This window comes from Nuphar pumila, chromosome 5, assembly GCF_984573655.1.
Source record: "Nuphar pumila chromosome 5, dmNupPumi1.hap1.1, whole genome shotgun sequence".
Lineage (NCBI taxonomy): Eukaryota > Viridiplantae > Streptophyta > Magnoliopsida > Nymphaeales > Nymphaeaceae > Nuphar > Nuphar pumila.
The window spans coordinates 127,394,644-127,416,257 of record NC_143253.1 but is presented as its reverse complement, the minus strand read 5'-3'; the positions used below and the strand labels follow the sequence as shown (position 1 = coordinate 127,416,257).

The window sequence follows — 21,614 nt, the reverse complement described above, 5'->3', positions numbered from 1 at the left end:
ATGTCTACTTCACAGTATCTCCCCTACATACAAAAAATGATTAATTATCAACCCTTCCTGAAAAAATAAAGCATTTCAGACTTTGAACATAATTGAAAAATGAAATGTGCATATGCACTTGAAACCTCAGATATCTGTTAAACTTGATAAAAAATTTAGAACATGAAATTGTCATGAGTAAAGATTTGAACATGAGAGAACAAACCTAAAACAGTTGTTCTCAGTGCCAATACCGAACGCATTTATAAACTAACCTAGGAGTAAATCCAAAATAATTTACTGCATGCTTCTAACCAATGTTGTTTGTATCATAGCGTATCGTACGATACGCTACGATACACACTCGTATCGCAATACAAGTGTGTATCGTATTTGTATCGTACGATACAGGTTTGTATTGTACCATATTGTATGATACGTGGTGTATTGTATGATACAGTGTCGACGTACTTTAAAAAGGGCCGAATCGTAATTTTTTCTTTTTGGGTGTTAAATACCTCTTGAGAGTCGACTCCCTCATTTGTGTAGAGGTCATTAGAAGCATATTCACACACCCTAGGAGTCATGAGTGTGATTTAGGGGCCGATCCGTGCGCAAGAGAGAAGACCTTTGTGGTTTGCTCAAGTAAGAATACATTTTCACCCAATTTTCACTCAAGAAAATGGAGATAAGGTAAAAAATCATCATTCTTTATTTCAATTGTGTATGATTGAAGTTAAAGGAGGGTAAGCTCCTTTATGTTTTTATGTTTTTAGAAGATATTACTTTACTTTTAGTTTTTTTACCCTTAATCCCATTTTTTGTGCCCTTGGAATTCAAAATGTGTCCCTATGTGTACTATTGAGCATTGTTTTACATCTTTGCAGTGTAGATTTAGTGAGTCATGCTCTAAGAGGTCGATAGAGGGTAGAGGTCTTGGAGGATGCCTCTCAAAGGATCCTGCATTGAAATATTGTACACTAGTTGACTTAGAGATGTGTTTGAAAGGAATAGTGAAATGTAACTTTTGTGGTTTTGTAATGCATGGAGGATTATGTAGATTTAAATGTCATGTTGTGGGGCATAGAAACTCCACCGTGAAATTATGTAAACATAGCATTCCTACTGATAATCGTATTAATCTTCTTACTAGTCTTATAGAAGATGATAAAAGGCACGAGTATGTGCATCATTTGTGGGATAGAAATTGCCATAAGTGATCCCTGATTCAAAAGACGAAAATGACTCATCATCATCTCAAGCCACAGAACGATGTAATAAACGAAGAAAATCATTAAGTTGAAGTTTAACACTGAAAATGACTTTTATTATATGTTTCTGAGCGATATCTTTTTGCCTTTCCCCTTAGCATGACATTTTGTAACTAAAAAATGTAACTTTAACTTTTGCAATGAGTTATGAAAACTTTTTGGCTTTTGAATGTATCCTTATTTTGTCTTAACTGATTGTATTTGTGGTGATTAGATATGTGGTTGTTGCATAAACAAATGCATGGTTGTTTAATGTTTAAGAACATATCTATATTTAATTAATCTTATTATATAAATAAATTATGTTCTTGTATTATAAGATTCTTTTTGTTTTTTTAGAATTTTTATATTTATAAAGAATTTTTTAGTGAAATTTATGATTTTTTACGATATGTATCTTACTTTAGGCCAACCGATAAGAGTTAGGATACGATACTTACAACCATGCTTCTAGCAAGCATACATTCTGTGCCTAATACAAGCTTCCATGATACAACAAGTCATCAGTTTTCACACGCAATCGATATCAACATACTAATTACTTGTGCTAGAAAAGAACATTAAGTACTTCAGATTGGCCTTGTCACTTTTCTCACACAATTGATATAAATATATTAATTACTTGTTGTGCAGCAAAAAGAACAGTAAGTGTTACACTAAAAACAACACCAAGTAATTCACAAACTGAAAATAAATATATTATGAGAAGCTAATAATGAAAAGTTTCTATTAGTGTCATTCTATTAGACACAATGGCAAGAATGGCTGAATAATAGTATCAACAATCTCCAGTATAACAAGTGGATGCATTGAAAGAATGAGAAGGTTATTGTATCGTGTGTTAAAGCTACTATTTGCTGAAAAGGTGAGAGTAACTACTATCTCAATTCTCCACTGCTTTAATGCAAGAAACTCAATTCTCCACTGTTTTAATGCAAGAAACTATCTAATTTTTTCAGAAGTACTTAAATGGTTTCCAAAAGAATGAAAAAAATTCTACCCAGCCTTAACAGTAGATCTCACAGCAATAGCAAAAGATGATGAATTAGGTTAATTAACCAGCAACTGTGGTTGGAATGCAACAAGCATGTCCTTTCAAGTACAACTCATCTTCCCCAGTCTACAGGCCCATTTGGCTGGCAGCAAGAGTAGCAGCTAGAGTTTCAAGAAACCTTATCTAGACAATCCACCACTATTTCTTCTTTTCCCTTTTATTTTCTACAATTTATTGATTGATAGAAATTATAAATAAAAATAAGAATAACTCCAAGTTCAAGGAGAAGAAAACACATTCTCTCTGTGCTACATTCCTTCTGCATGTACAAGCAAGCAAGAACCTATTCACTTTAGCCACAAATCAAAATAACTATTTTCATCAGAAAAAGGGCCTATTAACAAAGTCTAGCTGTTGAGTACATGTTTTCCTTGTCTCCTTCCATAGGAAAAATTCCCCAGATTATATTCCAAAGGTTCCATTCCTTTATGCTGTGCTTGAGAGCCTAGTTTCTCAAAACTGTGGGATCTGCATCCTCGGCTTTGAGAACTGAGGATCTCTGGCCTGACCCCCCACCCCACCCCCAAGGTTGGGCCATAGAACTTTGGCTTTTCTTTGTCAAAGTGATCTTTAGACATTAGCATAAAATAAATTTCCATATAGTGTTCTTGCATGGTTTATGGAACCTGACCCCCTCTGTATCTGTGATTCAATATGAAATGTCTTCTCATATGACTAAACCTTTGCATTTAAACTCTTCTGGCACAAAATAGATAACTGCAAACTCGCATCTTAGTTTCCATTAATTAATTTACAATAATAAAAGAATCAAACCACATGCATGTTAGTTGACTGCAAGGCTTCATAGCAGCAGAAATTGTCACATGCTACTTTCATGCAGGTTTATGTACTTATCAATAAGCAAAAGAGCACAAAACCAAGACCAATAAATAATTAAAGAACATATGAAATAACTGATTATCAGAAAAAATGGCAACAAGTCATCATGCCAAAGGAAAACAATTATTATGTTCAAGCTCATTTCGCAGGGCGGAGTAACACTGGCACAAATAAAGATAAATTGACATACCATGCAGAGAATGCACCCTTATGGTTCAAAATCTCTCATATTTAGTTAATTGCATATTCATTACATGCCCACTTCTGCGGAGCAGGGGAACCCACCAGAGTATATTGACCTGACTATCACTTTGTTGTCATGGATTAGTGTCATTCATTTGACCATTTGATGGCATTGCCAAAGAAAATATTGCATAATCTTCGCTCCCACGGAATAGTATCTTGCAGATATGCATGATCAGGCAACAACTTCTGCAGCTTCCTGCAGGAGTCAACTTCATGGAATCTGCCAGAACCTTCTAGCCCAATCTGTAAAACTTGATAGGTGCCAGAAGCAGCAGGAATCTGTTCTTTGCTCATTTTCCTGTATAAAGCAAGAGCTTTTTCAAAGTTTCCAGATTTAACATATGCATCCATCAAAGCAGTATAAGTAACAGTGTTATGTTCACAAGGTAAGGCAAGAAAAATCCTTTCAGAGGAAGCAGACATTCCAGCGCATCCAAGTTGATAAATCAGGAGAGTTGTCAGATATGTTCCAAAATGAACACCTCTTATAATCATCTCTTCAACGATTTTCATGAGCTTTTCATATAAATTCATTCTCATAAAAAGCCCAATCATACGAACATATGCATCTCTTTCAAGCTGCAACCCTAACCTTGAGCTGTATTTCAACACCATTAAAGCACCAGAAGGTCTATGTTTTGAACAGAAAGCCATCATGATGGTGCTTATAAACTTAGCATCCAGCTGTATATTCTTTTGTGTCATTCCCTCAACTAAATACTCGATTGCAACAAAACTCTGTCTTGCCATTAAATTTATAAGAATTCTCCTGTCCACGTGAAGCTGAGGATCAGGAGAAAGATCCCACCTATAATCACCAAATCCTTCATAGCAGAGATGGGGATTGACTTCATTTAACAATTCATCCTTTTCGCCACAAGTTTTCAGTGCCTCCAATGCTTCCAAGTATATAGGTCGACGAAGAACAAGCAAATTCTCTTTCATATATTGAAGGGTTTGAGCCAATACAAACATTTCCCTTGCTTTTGAACATTTATGGACAAGGATATTGCAAGTGACCTTATCAGGACGTATGCCAGCTTCTTGCATTTTATATAAGATTTCAAATGCCTCCTTGAATTTGCCTGTTATTGAACAAAATATAGAAGGAAATAAATTCAAGAATTTTCAACAAACATTGTCTGATATATTATTAATCAGAAAACCAGCTAGATGGAGTAGACTGATCAGGATGTATTGATCAAACATCAGTGCTATATGTTAACTTCCAAGAAATGAACTACCAAATTCATAAAACCATATTGAGTTAGCAATTAAACCATTCTTTGCTCGCACTATGTTTTAGAATATTTGGAAGGTTATCAAAGGTAACAATGTAGCAGCTATAGGTATTGCTATCAAAAAACCCAGTAAATTATGCTAGTGGAAATAGAACAGTCAGCATGTGTTAACCAAACATCCTAGCCATGTGCTTGTGTCCATGCAAGTTCAGAAAATCGTATATGCTCTCCTAAACTGCCGATCCTCCTTCCACACTTCTGTTTGATCTTGTCACCTATGGGCCTACATGGTTTTGCTACAATAGCCGCCATTAAGTTAGGAACCAAAAGGCAAAAGCCATAAATTGTTGGCAATTGAACAGCTCTTTTATACACTATTTAGATTGATCCATCTGGATGCATTTTGCCATGCATGAATTATATGTAATACACACACCAGCCCAGTTTTCCACATTGGAACCGCTGGTATAGACCGATGATTACAAGTTAACAAAAGTAATACATATCCTACAATTAGTCACCATATGACACAATTAGACGAGCTTAATCGGGCTAATCGAGCTTAATCAAGCTTGAATGCCTTATCAAGCTCGGCTCATTTACTTACTCGGACGAGTCGAGCCCGAGCTGAGCTTGACCTAGCTTGGCTCATTGTGCAGGCCTACATACAATACAAGGGTCAATTTAACTGTTTCAAATGTTAATAATGTAATCACTAAGACCCAGCCAAAGAATTCCAATTTCAATGGTACAAAGTCTTTTTTGACCAACAAAGGGAATCAATTAATCATGTTAAGTAGTTGAATTTCAATCTGATGGTAGACCAATAGAAGTAAAAGCACAAAAAAAAATTAGCACAGAATCCTTCAAACACAATGTTTTTATAACCAGTGAATGCACTACTTCATCCTACTCATGCAGCTTCGATTATTGTGAATAAGAATGGCCCTACAGCTACAGAAGAACAACAGGTTCCATTGACCACAATAATATTCAATCCTGTTTAACTCGAACTCAATGCCATTGACCACATTAATATTTGTTCCTGTTCAACTTAAATTCAATGTTGACACGGGCTTTTCTAATGAGAAACGACAATATAGCAGTTCAGTACAACACAATTGGACCCCATTCATACCCATAAACAAGTAACTTCTACAGGTCACTTGATCCTGTTCAACAGGCATTCATGTTTACTGCAATTACGACACATGTAGAACCAAGCTATCTCACTGCTCCATTATGTGCTTTTAAATAACTATATAGGATTATGTTGCTAATCTCAAAAGGTAGATAATAAAGCATGAATTTAAGCATTTCATAGTATCACACTAACCAGCAAAACATTCAAACACCAACAGAACTCACCAGATCCAGCTAAGTATTCAACTAAAATAGTGTATGTATAGCAATTCGGAGAGCAGCCCGCTTCGATCATCTCCTTATATATTGCAGTTGCCTCCTTTGGTCTGCCATTGTCAAAAAGGACCTTCATCAAGGCCGTATATGAAACAACAGTCGGTAAGCATCCCTCTGCTTTCATCTTCTTCCATATACTTAATGCCCCATCGATGTCACCATGTTTCGAAAGCCAATGCAGGACCGAAGTATAAGTAACTGCATCGATCCTCAACCCTTTCTCACCCATTTGATGAAACAAGTAGTTCATAGTTTCGATCCTTCCCGCTTCCCCGAATATATCCAACATCGTCGTGTACGTGAACTGGTCGTGCTTGAACCCTTTTAGGTGCGAGCACCAATTGAAGAAGAGCCAAGCTTTCTCCATGGGTGGGTGGGTTTTCAGGGCCTGATTGATCGTGTACGAATCCCATTTCACGCTGACCTGATCCAGCTCTTCCTTGGCGGATTCCCACGTCGAAAACCTAAGAATTCTCGATATTCTGTCGATGGTCGTCCTCATGTAGGCGACTGGTTTGTCCTCCTTCTCTTCCTTATTTATCTTAGTCATCGGAGATCTCTTTTTCCCTAATCCATCCAAGTTCTTGCGTTTAAATTGCCGAAAGGAACGAGCCCGATCCATCGAAAAAGCAGAGGCACTAAACAATCTTCGGAGTACGAATACAACACCATTCATTTTGTGAACTAGTAAGAATGCACGCTTAAACCCCTTCAAATTGAACCACCAATCGATCTAACTGTAGTCCTTTCCTTTCTGAGCTCCGAACAAAAATCACTTTTAGTTAGGGAATTCCAACGATTCTTGCAAACAAAAATCGTGAAAATTCTAAACCCTAATTCCAGCAATACAGATCACGGAAAACTCCCGAAGGCATAAAAAAATGAAACTTCCATCAATCACTAGAAACCCAAATTCCATATCTAACAAAAGGATCGTCTTCTCTCGAGAAGGGTTCCTGGAGCAGAAACAGAAAAACACTACCCCTAGCGTTTTTTCTCGAACGAATCCTAGGAAAATTCCACGCCAAACTAGAGAAATCGTGAAAATCACCGGAATGAGAGAGGAATCCAATAACCGAACTCAAGTTTGGAGGAAGAAAAACTCCAAGATCATGCGACTACGAAAGAGAGAGACGCAGAATTCGAGCGAATTCCGAAGCAAGTACAGAGGTTGGGAGGAATTCCATCGGAGAGAAAACTTGCGGGAAGAAGGAAAGAAAACAGAGGAGGTTCGCTTTTGCCGCCAATCCCTTCAAATTTACGGGCGAGGTCGATCGTCTCTCATACGAGACCTCTATCAGAACTCGCTACGGGACGAGCGTTGATCAAACCGTGTGTCTTTGAGATGGACGACCAGGAGGAGGGATCACTTCTAAGGGTTTGTGACGGGGTGTGTTCGGGCTGGATTTTGTTAGACCGGCTTCTTAAACGGGTCTAGAAAATGGACCTAAACCGGATCCCATTTGATTTGGACTCCGGTACCGGGTCTCTGTATGATTTAGTTTATAGACCCGTATTGGTCAACGGAGGGTATACATTGGGTTGGGGTTTGAAACAGAATGGTCTTTTTTATCGGGTCTAGCAATTAGGCCTGAATTTGGCCCAATTTGATTCGCTTTCAGCCTTTCAGGTTTGTGTATGAATGAAATTGGAAACTAGTACAGCTTAATGGGTTCACGTCTAAAACAGACCCATTATAATCAACTTGGATATTATCCTTTGACGGAATATATTTTAACAATCTCTATCATAAGCACTTGTAAATTGAAATGCTTATGATCACTGTTTTAAATCATACCAAAATTTTGAGATGAAAAAACATTATATGAAATGGGCTTGGGTGGGTGATGGTTTGGTTCAGGATCAAGTCGGGTATAAAACATGTTCAAGTATAAACATTCCATATTATTAATCGGTTCGTGTAAAATTTTCATAGAACTTGGGTCAGGCATAAAAACTAGTCAGACAAAAAATGGGTAGGGCTGTCAACATTTTGGGTTTGTATTGGGTACCTGACCCGATCCAAATTCTCAGGTATGGGCACAAAAAATGCCTAACCGAGTCGACCCGAGCAATATGCGGGCCGAGTTTGGGTCATGATTTTTGTCGGGTACTTGACCTGACCTGGCTTTTTTGCTAGGTACCCGACCCGACCTGAGTATTTCATATCTATTTTAAAAAAAAAATCTGAAATTATGTGGGTCTAGGTTTGGGATTCCGTTTCGTGACCCAGCAAAAACCTAACCTGAACCCGAACCCACCAATTTGTTATTTGGGTGGGTTCAAGTATACCCTGATGGTCAAGTACCCAACCCGTTGACAGCCCTAAAAATGGGTTATGTGGGTTTATATTTTGCTTATCTAACAATCGATATATGTCTGAGGCTGGTCTAGATTTCATACTCAACCCGAGCTCCACCCGTCTATCAACATTGTATAGGGTTGGGTTTAATCAGTTTGGGTCAGGAATATCCAAACATATAAAATGAAATTAAAACTTTTCTTGAAGAAGAGAGCAAAAGAGGGGGGGAGGGGGGGGGGGAATGAGAGAGTTGTAGAGAGAGGAGGGACTTACCAGATGACAGCGACTTCAGGTATGTTCTTCTTCTTTAACTTCTTTTTTTTTGTCAAGCAGAAAGCCGACAACCATGGCTGCTACTGAATTGCAGAGAAACTAAAAAAAATAGAAAAACTACGACAGAATGAGAGAGAGAGAGACAGAGTGTCAGCCGACCGACCCCTCTGCCGCAAAGAAAATGAGAGAGGGTCAGCTCAGAGGCTGGCCATCTCTTCACCTCAAAAGACGGAAGGGGCATAGCCCCTTCCACTTTCATTTTTTTTAAAGGGAGGGGGGCGGTCTAGGTGCGACACATACCAAACCAGGTAAGAGTAAAAAAAAAAGTTGGGTCGAATCGGTCTGAATCGAACCTGTTCGGACCGATCAGACCAAACCGGGCTAGGTGTGAACCAGACTAAATCGGGTTTGATTGGGTCTCGGATCCAAATTGGCCTAATCTTGATCAAACCGAATTTGGATATAGACTAATCCAGTCAGTCTAGATCGATCCAAATATAATTGAATCCTCTCTAACTATTCTGGATCAAGAACACAATTTGATCTGGTTTGGATCAGTAGTGGATCCAGATCAGAACTAGATCTGGATCTAACTGAATGGATCAGTTCTGGATCTAGGTCAGAATAGGTCTGGATTCAATTCAATAATTCTGGATCCAGATCAAATTCATAATTGGGTGGACCAATTCTAGATCCAAATCAGAAATGGGTTTGGATCCAGTCAGATAGTTTTAGATCCAAATCAGAAGCAGATCTAGACCGAGTTTGTGAATAATCTTTGAATTTTGAGATAATTATTGAAATAACCAAAGTACCCTCGAATGTACCCAAAATTCATTTTAGTAAAATGAGCATAACTGTGCACTTTAAACTCGAAATTGAGTGAGGTTTGGTGTGTTGGACTTATCGTATAGAAGAATCTCTGTGTCCTTTAGTTTTGGTCAAATTAGCGGTACAAAAATCAAGGTCTCACGAGTCAATTCGGGAAGAGTATTTTGGTAATTTTATTAAAATATAAGAAATATTGCATATTAATATGAATAAACTTGTGTAATGATTAGATCCTGCTATTAGAGTCGTTTGAGACTCGATTGCGATTAGAACACAAGATTCGTATTCGAGGTAAGGAATATTATAAATAATTTTAGTTGTTAATATATTTTGTTGTGTTGTATGTTATTATAGTGTCGTGAATTAGCATAATTAGAAAGATAGCTTTTGAGTGTGAACATGATGTGCATGAAATTATGAGATGATTATTTACACATGTTAGTCATGATATGTCATGCATATTAGAAAAAGATTATTTTGTGATTGCATATCTGTGTGATAAAGTCCTAATAACACATCATGATGAGATTATTATTAGACTTGAGTTTTTTTACTCTATTCATGTTATGTGAATAGATATATTGAGATTATCATGTGTAACCCTTTAAATCTTAAAAATGGTAACTTGTGGTAAGGACTACCTGATTCGCGGTCATAGTGCAGTCATTATGAAGAGTGAATCACCGATAATTTAACGATATGGAGACTCTACATCGTTGCGTGTTTAGTATGAGATAAGTGTAAACCCTAATGTCATCCTAAGATTAAAGAATAAGATTTATCGTAAAATTTTTTATGATATCACTCATGAGAGAACGAGTGAAATACAAGTTTGAGAATGTGGTTTAATGTGTTGAACTCAATTTATGACTTAGGGTTATACTCACATAGTGTTTGAGACTCTAGACGATCATGGATGATTGAAAATGATCATGATTAGGATGTAGCATGAACCATGCTCAGATTAAGATTCAGCCTAACCTCCCGATTAACTACCAGTGGAGTTCTTTTTTTGTTTCACTACAATACCTGGTGGTTTGTGAATCACTAGGAGTGTATAATTTATTGTCTAACCAACATATAGAATTGAAATATTCTATGCAGGTTGCTACACTCATAGACAACTATAACAGGTATATCCGACCTAGGGTTAATTTGTTGTGATAGAGTATTTAAGAGAGTTAATGAGAGAATAATTAAAATATAAAAACTTGTATGGTGTGTCAAAATTAAACTCAGACTAGTAGCTTAGAGTCCACTGCAATTGTAAGTTAAAGTATTTATTTACGTATAATTATTTTTTACTGTGTTGTAGACTCATCTTCTATATAATTACAACTGTAGGTTTCAAGTACACTAGCACAGGTAGGACGTGATCAACTATTTTTTTTCGGCAAAGCACTTGGTAGTTTTTATTTTTTTTGTTATTAAATATTTATGTACTTGTTATTTCTTATGTTATGAACGATGAACATTGTGAAAGAAAATGAGTTATTGGAAAAAGAATAAAAAAATATTTTAACCATATTTTCTATATGTAAAATCTGTATGTTTTTTCTCTGTTAAGTAATACCAACCAAACTCGGACTCCCGAAGTCTTAGATCAGGATGTTACAAAAAGGGTCCCAAATCACATAGGATAATGGTTGGAGGCCTCATGCTTCATAGGGCCCACATTTAGTTTTGTTCATGGTTGCAGACAAATTATTTTCTGCTTTTAAGCAATACCTTGGATACAAACATGAGTGTCTTTAGGCGTCTCAAAAAATCTTCAACAATGTGGGAAAAATAGCAAACATGACCCCACCTGGTGTTTGAAAACATGTGAAGAAAACACCAAACTAATTTGGAGCATTATACACTGCAAGCAGTGTCACAAATTTATAGTAAAAAAAAGAAATGGAAAAATTCATTTAGGGACCAACCTTTTGCACCTAATTGGAAAATTTGACCTTACTTTTTTGAAATGTTCTGATATGGGTCATGTTTCCTAGAAACTTCCAAACAGGGACCTCGGTCCATAGTCTTGAAAAAATCGAATGTTTGGTCTCCTGCATTGTCCATTGAAATTGAAAATTACTCAATTCATCTTCATAAGAAAAAGTGCTTAAATACTTTGAACATTTGATTATAAAGGTTTATTACTCTAATTCGGTTTGTTGTTCAGGCCTTTGGGTGGCAGTTTATAGGAAAGCAGAGACTAGGGTTGCAAACGGGTCCTATTCAGGAAGCCAAATTTTGCAATTTATAAAATTTGAAGACTGTCCCGTATCCGAACCTATCCGACTTTCCAATGTATTTTTGGATCCAAAATCCCATCCATTTGCATCCCGAGCAGATACCCATATCAAGAAATTCAGAAACGTGATTCATTTTTTGAATTAATTGCAAAAGGCTGGCCACTAAAAGGAGTTTTCCCAAGAAAAAAATAGTGTTCAAACTTCTCATTTCTTGAGCAAGAACCACGCCTAACTTAGCTGTCAACGTTAACTTGGGCCCAAATTTTGGTCACCACCTAAATCTACCTGGGACTAGGTCTAGCATAACGGGTTTTGGCTCAAACGGGAAAATGTTTTGCCTTAATTGGGGCCTTCCTAGCCAAAGCAGCCTCAACCCAACCTTACGAGGGAATGGGCTTGGGTTTGAGGCTCAGACTGATAATGGAGGGACTTCAGCCAAACAATGATAAGAATCCAGCAAGGCCGCATCGGACCTGACCTTCCCCAAAGCCCAAATTTCGTGTAGGTCAAGGACAGTCCGACCAGGCACAAACCGATGTCCAGATCTAAGCATTAAGGCTTGGGGTCAGACTGTCCTGACTAAACCTGAGTTCAATTACATTTTCATTGAAGTAAATGGCACATAATAGACTCAAAGCCTTCCAGATAAAACTAGCTCATGTCACGTAGTAAAATGGCCATGTTTAGCAACCATGGGTGGGGCTCAGCATGGTTGATAGGAGCTGCACGTCTACTTGTGGTGGGGCGTTGCAGGTTCAAAACCCAGTGGTACGTTGAATAATAACTACTGGGGGAGGGGGTCTGCTTAACCACAGCTTGCCTTTAAAAAAAAAATGGCCATGTTTAGCAATAGGCTTTTTCCAAAATAAATCCTGCCTACAAGACTAACCCTCCCATCTTTAATTTTTGATGACGAGAAACCCTAGCCGAAATCTGGGTCACTTGATCAGCGGTGCCCCCTGCAAGGTAATCCTGGGCGAAGTCACCAGTACATCAGGCAGGAGCCTCTCCATCTTTAATGACATCCAAGGCCACACAGTTGCAGAAAACACAATCAAATTGACAATTAGTCATTGACAACACGCAATAGATAGATAAACCAAAATTCACAGTTTAAACCAAACTACCCGGTCATGAGCGGCAATCAAGTGAGGTAATTGGAACTTCCCCTGATTCCCTCTTTATGAAAAGGTAGCAAGAAGCTGTCTACAGTAGGTGGAGCCTGCCTCCCGCAGACAATTAAATGCAAAAGAGAAGGACAATTAGAGAATTTGACCATTTTGCCTCCCATCCCCGGCACAATCGTACACTCCATGGATACAGACGTAGTGTTTGGGTCCAGGTGGCTAAGGGAAGCCAGGAATAGTGGAGGAAATTGAGCTTTTCAGTGTCCTTCCTGCACTTGTTTCCAGATAATCAGGTAATCGGCATAGAACTTCCTCACTTTCAGTTCCTCTTTTAAAAAAGAGTTCATTGGGATCGCCACATTCAGTACTTTAGGGTATGTTTGATGGGCCGTTCTCAGTGTCATTCAGACGAAAATTAGGCTAAGAACGACAGTTTTCAACAAACATTGAACACGGCGGATGATGTTCCGTGCATCCGCCACGTTCTTATAAGTATGTTATTTTCGTTTCACCCTCTCCTTGTTACAAAAATAACAGGAACAAAAAGAACAAAAAATTCTCGATGGGCGCATCAAACCATCTTGCCTGTGCCTCCTCCCGAAGTCTCTCTCTCTCATTGCGGTTTCCAGCAAGCCCTGCCGCCGCCGCCTCTTCCTTATTCTGATTGCTATCACCGGCAACCTCGCATGTACCCACTTCCTCCTCGTCTTCTTCTTCTCCCGTCTTCCTCTCCCTCTTTGACAACCTGTCACGACTGTCACCGACGACTTCACGGGAGAGCCCGACATCGACGACAGCGCCCCCTTTTCCAGGTATTTTTCCTTTTCTTCTTTCATTCTTCTTCTGTTTGTCGGAAGGCTGCCGGCCCCTGCCATGCCTCCCCCTCACTCTTTGTGTTCGTTGGAAGGTTGGTGGCCCCCTACCGTGCCTCCCCCTTATCTTTCTCCCTCTGTCTTCTTTTCCCCCCTCCTTCATTTTCTCTGTTGCTGGAGGGCTGACAGGAGGCTGGCAGCCCCTCTGTTGTGTCCTCCCACTCTCTCTCTGTCGGGGGCAGCCGCCCCTGCTACTGTTTGCTTCCCGACAGGCAAAGGCACGTCCCTGCTGTCGTAGGTCTTTCCGGCATGCAAGGGTATGCCCCTGCTGCCATGGCTCTTCTCAACAGGCAGGGGTATGCCCCTGCTGTCGTTTATCTTTCCGGCAAGCAAGGGCATGCCCCTGCTGCCGTTTATCTTTCTGACAAGCAGGGCATCGCCTTGGTCTCAAACAACAGACATTTGGAACATAGCATCAACGTTAGACTTGAAACAGTTGTTACAGGACAAACAGAACCAATGTTCTTTTCCATCCTTTTTGTTCATTTTGTCCAAACTGAACAAACCATTGACACAAGCCAAAGGGCCACAAGGTGGGTGGTCTTCAATGATCGTCGACCCTTGCATCAATGAGGGCAAAGTATAAGACCTTACCCAGCCGAAGCTTGGCAACTCCCTGAAGGGAAGGGGTGCACCGCGGGTTTACACGGTCGGGACACCGACGGTGAGTTCAGCACGCTTAGCCAGAACAACTATGTCTGATTCCGAGGGTAGTTTCCCGTCCATAGACAAAAAAGTGAATAATTAAGTGTTGCAGATTGTTGCCAACTCGCCATAAATTTTGACATAAAAACAATGACTTCGCCTGTTTCAGCATCCAGACACACGTCCACGGAAATGAATTAATGAGTAAACGTTAGTTCACGCAGCAATTATGACGCTCTTCACCAACAAAGGATAAAAAAAAGGTCTTAGAAAGTAGGGTGGTAAAAAACTAAAAATGAGCAGACCCCATAAATAGAATCCTATGACGAAAATATCACCGATATTAAAGGCCAATACAATGTCAAAAAATTCTTTCACGTAGAATCCTATGACTATCTATTTTTATATATGCCGATATTTTCCCAATGTTTTCCAAAAAATTCTCCTCACCAAGATTTTCCCAATAATGAGACAGTGACATTGATAGAATGATACCAAAATTGACACAAGTATGACATATCTACAGCAGACATCACATCTCTAACACACACACAGAAACATTCATCACTTGTAAATTTGATGTTAGATAATATGGACAAACATTTAAAAATGTTGGCGTAAACAAAAAACAAAAAATAAAAATAAAAATGTTGACAGAAACAGAACACGGGGTACAGCTGGTCGAACATTCATTCACTGAACACCAGGTACAGCTGGTTGAACATTCATTCAAATTTAGCCATAACAAAGAGATCGGTTTTAACATTTAAAATTTTAAACGCTCCAATGGTTTTAGATCTTATATATCTACGTATTATATTACAGGACTCACATGTAGACACCACATTCGCGGCCAAAGGGTTGCCAAGAAAAAGCGAAAAAAGATACAATTATGATACAAAGATAGCTACAAATAGTCAAACTGAAGGTACCAATCTTTTGTTAGTTGGTGTAAACTTGATCGCCTCCAGGAAACGAATGATTAATTGCAGACTGTCTTCAACCTCTTTGCAGCATGTACGAATCCTACAATGACCTGCAACTCATCCAATTGCTTCAAGAATGGAAGAAAGCAATTGGGTTCAACGTGAAAATTTGAATCAACCATTCCTATTTCTTCACAAGAGTAATACAGCAATCTCAGGAATCAGATTTGATAAGCGTGGCAGTAGAAAAATACCTGAGACATGAAATGCCTCTGAACAACATCAACCAGCTGTTCCTTCGATGGGTTAGGTATGGCATCCACCTGGTGATGACCAGTAAGAATCAACACCAGCCTCACATAAGTGAAAAAGATAAGCAACAGACGACATTCTCTTTCAAGTAATGTGGGTGATAAAGCAAGAGACTCACAAGATTGAAATGCCTCCAGTATCTCCATAGTGCAGTTGTTTCTAATTTGCTTAGGTCAACATTCTGCAATACATTCAGACTATCTTAGGTATAGGATCTTGACAAACAGAATACACATGAAAAGACATTACCGTTGCTCCATGAGATGGCGACACAGATCCCACAGAATGTGAATCAAAGGAATTAGATTTGCTCATTGCTTTGTGCACAGATCCTATGGATTTGTGTTGCCTCAGTTTTGGCCTATGGGACTTTTGGGTGTCATCAGATGCTGCAATAGTTGGAAAACAAATTAGTGGAGGGGAATGAGAGAAAAAGAGAGCGACAAACAGTTGATGATGATTCATGTAAAGGGTTAATCATCTAACACAATGTACAAATAAATCAGTCAGCAATCACTGGACCATGGAAGCAAAGGATCCAATAGATGGCTATTTCAGTAAGATACTGAATGGTAAAAGACTAAAAGTCTAAAAGAGCCAGACAGCACAGATGGAGAGATGACTTAATAAGTTGGCTTTCAACAGGCCTCTTAACCAGAAACCAATAAAAGAGTCCGCTCACGATGACACAATTGCAAGATAGAAAAAGTGTGATCATATTTTTCAGGGCATTTCCTGAAAAAAAATCATATTAGTTAACAACAAATATTAACATGGTCAGTAATTCAATGCAGTACAAAAAATGTGCCTAGAACTCACAAAAGGGAGAGGCTTAACCCGATTTTACAGAAAAAGATATCTCAACACTAGCATCAACATAGAATTTCCAACATTATTTAAGCCATTTCTTCGAGCAATAATCACAAATACGAGTAAATGTAAAATAAAAGGCATCCCAAGACCAGATTCCGTTACATAAGAACCCTTAAGAATTACTGTTAGACAATATATCTATATGCCATAATATTGAATTAAGAAAATATATATTTAAAAGACTACAGAGGAAAGCAATCAAATATACCTAGATCAGAGGACTGCCATTGCATATTATCACATTCAATGTCATCATCTTGCTCATGACCAGTGGGGGCTTCGATCACACTAAGAGCGTTCCTCTGCAGTTTCACCTCTATACCGTTGGTGAGAACCTGCAATTAACAAATTATAATATAAAACGGTCACAAAACTGCAATGCCATCGTGAATTCTAAATTTATAGAAACAAAAGGAAGAAAAAAAGAAGAAAAGAAGCCTTTGAGCACTGCTTAGAGTTTTGAAAGGCTCACTGATTTCCAACAAGTTAACCTTGAAGTTTCAGAAAAATAATTAACAAAATTGTAAAGTAAACATGGGCCATTCTGCTTTTCGAAGGGGAGAAAAGCAAAAGAAAAAGTGGAAAGCATCACTACTTCACCAGCAGAAAGAAAAAAATCATGCAAATTTCCACACTGGCAATTCACGGAAAAGAGGAAAAAAATATGACAATCATATTAAACATGCAGAAAGATTCGAGAGAATAGAACAACCTAGCATCTACAACCACAAATCGTATCTTTTTTTGTGATGGCCAAGTAGAGACAAGCATCAATGATTGTTCAACCCAAGTCCAGCTACCACCGTGCCCCCCCACAAAATGTTGAGAGAACACAAGCTTCAGTAAATAAATGACAAATCAGACAGTACCAAGTTCTCGAATAAATCATGTAAAAAGAAGGCATGGGCAACAGGATCCGCTCCACAAAGACAAACAAAGAAAACAAAGACACCAAACCCCAAGACTGTCCAAATTTGACCGCAAGAGACGCATTGTTGCATTTTCATGGGCAAACAACATAGTTTACATTTCAACACATCACATTGCAATTAACAAAAACTAGGAAAACTAAAATCCAAAAGACGAAGATGATTAAACGCAAAAAATCCCCAAAAGGAGAAAGCATAAGAGGGGAAAAAAGCTAAAAACATGAAAATTTCCAAGACAAAAATTACTCCAAAAGAAATCTGACATTTTCATTATAACCAATTGCAGTAAATAAAAACAGTAGCACAAAAATACCTTCAATGCGAACCTGGCGAAATTACACCAAGTCATGTTGTACAAAACAAAAAGGTAACCAAAACAACTTCATACAACTGATCATTCAACACTAACACGAATCCACAAACACCAATTAAAAGGGAAAGAAAAAAAGTATTGTCACAAAATAATTCATCTCAATCCAACAAATGCCAAACACCCCAATGAATGAACAAAAAATGCGGTCCTAAAATTATGCAATAATATAGGAAAGTGCATTACCCCAAATTAAAACAATGCATGCCTCTACATTTTACAATACACAACATATCAAAAAACAACAACAATAACAAAACCAAGACACACTCAACAATATGCATATTTCAACATAGGAGATCAACGCAAAATAAAAATGAAAAAAATAAATTAAATATTTCATTATAACTAATTTAAGCAAAACAAACCCAAAATACATAAAAATTCCAAAAAATATAATTAAAGTGAAACAAAATTTACAGCACAACAAATCACCGGAAAAAAAGAACTTGCATTTTCACTAATTAAAGAAACAAACATAATTAAACCTACAACTAAATTCCACATACAATTTCCCAGATTTAACAAAATAGAAAATTTCAACAAAAAATTACTAACACCTCCCGCATTTAACTACAGAAAATTGGCATATTTGATCAAAGACAAACAAAATCCAAACACGATTCAAACCAAAATAAAAAAATTCTGACTACAAGAATTGCATGCAATATCCCCGATTCAAGTAACAAACACAATTAAAACCGAGATTCGGTCCGATCCTCCACATTTCTCACAAAAACACTAACCTAAAACCGAACTTTAAATTGCGCAATCAGAAAATTCCGAAAAATAACGTAAATTCAAGAAAAAGAAAAAGAAGAATAAGAGGAGGAAGAGAGAAGCGAAGAAGGGATGCACTGGGGCGTACGAGCCAATGCCAGCCACCGAGGCCGACGGCCTTCTTGACGACGCCCTGGAGACCGACGAGCACCGACTTGGTGCGGTTATTCCCGGTGACCACCACCTTGGTGTTCCTCGGCAGTACGGACAGCTCCTCCTCGCTCCCCTCCTCGCAGGGGCAGCTGTTCTGCACCGGAGACGATGCAGCAGGCCCATTCGATACAGCTGTTGCAGCGGCCACGCCCACCCTCCCTCTCTCCTCCCCTTCCAGCATCTCCTCCTCCTCCTCCGCTGCTTCCCGAAGACGGCGATCTGACGGAATTTGAAACGCCGAATCTATTTGGCGATTAATCGGCTGCGACCAGCATCGATGCCCATCATCACCGTCATCAGCATCAGCATCATCTCCGACTGTGACAACAAGGAAGATTATCGCACAAAAAAAAATCAAAAGAGAAAAACAAAAAACAGGAGAGACAGTGAAGAAAGTTGGTGTCTCGGGGTAGGGGTTTTTCCTCTTTGCTGTCCTGAATCCCGACGAGCTGGATTAGTCCAATGGGAGAGAGACACGTCGTGACCACTGCGCTCCGAGCCCCCGTAGGCCTCGCCAATTACGGTTCTTGTGTTTTGTTCGTAAAGATTGCCGGTTATGTCTCCTGCTATCTCCGAAATGATTATTTTGCCCTTAGATTATGAAGTTGAGACGATCGAAAACGAATCGTCTTGTGTTACGACTCGAACCATGAGAGAAATTCACGTACTTCCGATTCCGATTCCGATTCACCAATAATTGATTGTCATTCAAAAGAATTGCGAGGGTTTTTTTAGGGAATTAGAACAATGGATTAGGGGGGCAGCTGAGGATTTATGAAAATCTCGAGGACGGGCCCACGGAGATGGTTTTTTCTATCCTGATTGGGTGTAGTCCTTATCTCGACACGGGCCCACCTTTAATTTCCCCCTGCGTCCTCCTAATCTGGTTTCCCGCCGTGTCCGCTTGACAGAACAAGAGATCTCGGCCGTCCATATTTGACGTTACATATCCAACCGTCAGATCCTCGAGATTGACTCCTCATCATCTGCCGTGGTTGGTAGATATGCACTGTTTCGGAATGTAGTGGACGGGCGATACAGGCCACGTACTCACGCCAGTTGCGTGATCGATTCACACACTTCGTGTAGACGCAGATACGGACCCACAGTCCATAATCTAACGGCCGGATGAACGGAAATGGCGCCACGTGGACGCGATGCGGTACAAATGGAGGAGCACCGAAAACTCCGCTCTTTTCTAGATTTTGTGAGTTCTCGTTAGTCGTTACAATATCCAAGAGTTTCCTGGATTTTTTTTTTTCTATCCAAAGGGTACAGTTACGCTCCCTTGAACCAGGGATGCAAAAGGATCCAATCGGAACTGCTAAATAGATGAGAGAGTTGGTTGCAGATCGGGTCGGAACAGCCAAAAATGACAAAAACCTCCATCCTGAATCCGACCCATTTGCATCCCTACCTTGAACATAAAAACAGCCAAATTTATTGAATTTCTTGCTCATGCTTTGGATTCCTACCAGCAAAGAGTGGACAATGGACCAGCAGACTCAATTTTGGAGCTGGTACCCTTTACGCCCCGGCAGGCATGATCCCAAAACCTGGCCTGTTGCCAACCCAAACCAGCTTTTATTGGGTTTGGGCCAGGGTCACTGTATCCGTGCATACTATCGATTAACAATCGCCACAACCATACTTTAGTAAGAAATATAAATGGTGTGACAGTGTCGTGAGACTGGTGATTTAGAGGGTAGGTATGGCAGTGGACTCGGGTTGAGGGACAAGGTCTCCACCCCTGCCCCGTCTCAAAATCCTGCCCTTCATCCTTGTATGGTTTTTGATTTTAACCTTCATCCTCGCCACCATTCCTCTTTCTATCCCCACTCCAAATGGGATGAGACGGGGCAGGGTTCATTTCCCCTCGGTTTATTGCCATCCTTAAAAAAAGAAGGATTGGGGATGCTATGGGACGCGGTGGGGTGGGGTCCGTTTTTCCTCGATCTATTGCCATCCTTAAAGAAGGTTTGGGGATGGGACGGGTCGGGGCGGGGCGGAGAAATGCGTAAGTCCATCCATGCCTCTATCCCCACATGGGTTTTGATTTTAACCTTCGTTCTTGCCTCCATCCCCATTTCAAGTCCTCCATCCGTGGTCCAAATAGGGCAAGGTGGGACGGGCCCGTTTTCCCCCAGTCCAGTGCCATCCCTATTAGAGGGAATCCAAAGGACTATTCCACAACCAGGTGATTCTAATTTTGCGTTGTTTTTTCGTGGAAAAACACTCAAGAGAACCATTTGCATGCGTGTCTAGGGTTTGTTTGCTTGCGTCTTTATGTAATTTCAAATCACATGTGAAAAAAAATCATATGATTCCAAACGACAATGTAGACAATCTATGTTGGGATCACATGAAAAGTGAGTAAAATGGGTCTAAATATGACCTACTCCCACTCCCGTTTTCTGAAGTTTGCTTGAATATGAATAATGGGACACATGAGAATCATTCTCTCACCATGGTAAGACACCGATTTTCATTTGGGGCCAAGACTCCTTTGTTTTCCTAACATTCCCACTACAAGGGAGTTACACTGTGTTGCCAGTATTATTGCAAATCAGCCAATTCGTACCGTATTGGCCAAAATTCGATTCTCAAGATTCAACTTATTTTTTAATATTTAAAAATGTTTAAAATATTTTTTAATATTTTACTGGCACATGTTAATTAAAAATTGGCCAGTTGGATTCGGTTCAGAGTCTGAATCGGCCAATTCTCTTAATTGTTTTGAAAATAGATTCAGGCTTGATACCGATTCCGATGACATTGGTTACACGCGTACAGGATCCACTCAATGAAAACATGACCGTATCACAAGCCAACACCCACTTTCAGATGCAAACTGAATCCTCGATTTGCCAACTTTTTTTAATTAAGTTGCTTATATATTTGCGCTAGGAAAGCAGAAACAATGGAAAATAA

The 21,614-nt window shown here is 39.3% G+C and overlaps 2 protein-coding genes across 2 annotated transcripts; both read right to left on the bottom strand.

Moving 5' to 3' along the window:
* Positions 1-3,474: 3,474 nt before the first annotated feature.
* On the bottom strand, positions 3,475-4,095 carry LOC149838619 (pentatricopeptide repeat-containing protein At2g01390-like). Its single transcript, XM_090008283.1, has one exon. It carries the CDS (start codon positions 4,093-4,095, stop codon positions 3,475-3,477), a length of 621 nt encoding a protein of 206 aa, XP_089864409.1.
* A 10,979-nt stretch (positions 4,096-15,074) lies between these two features.
* LOC149838618 (uncharacterized) lies at positions 15,075-19,083 on the bottom strand. Its single transcript, XM_090006700.1, has 6 exons — positions 18,619-19,083; positions 16,660-16,786; positions 15,828-15,967; positions 15,697-15,759; positions 15,521-15,589; positions 15,075-15,394 (listed from the first exon to the last, which is right to left on the bottom strand). Exons 1-6 carry the CDS (start codon positions 18,862-18,864, stop codon positions 15,323-15,325), a joined length of 717 nt encoding a protein of 238 aa, XP_089862826.1. The 5' UTR covers positions 18,865-19,083; the 3' UTR covers positions 15,075-15,322.
* Positions 19,084-21,614: the final 2,531 nt, after the last annotated feature.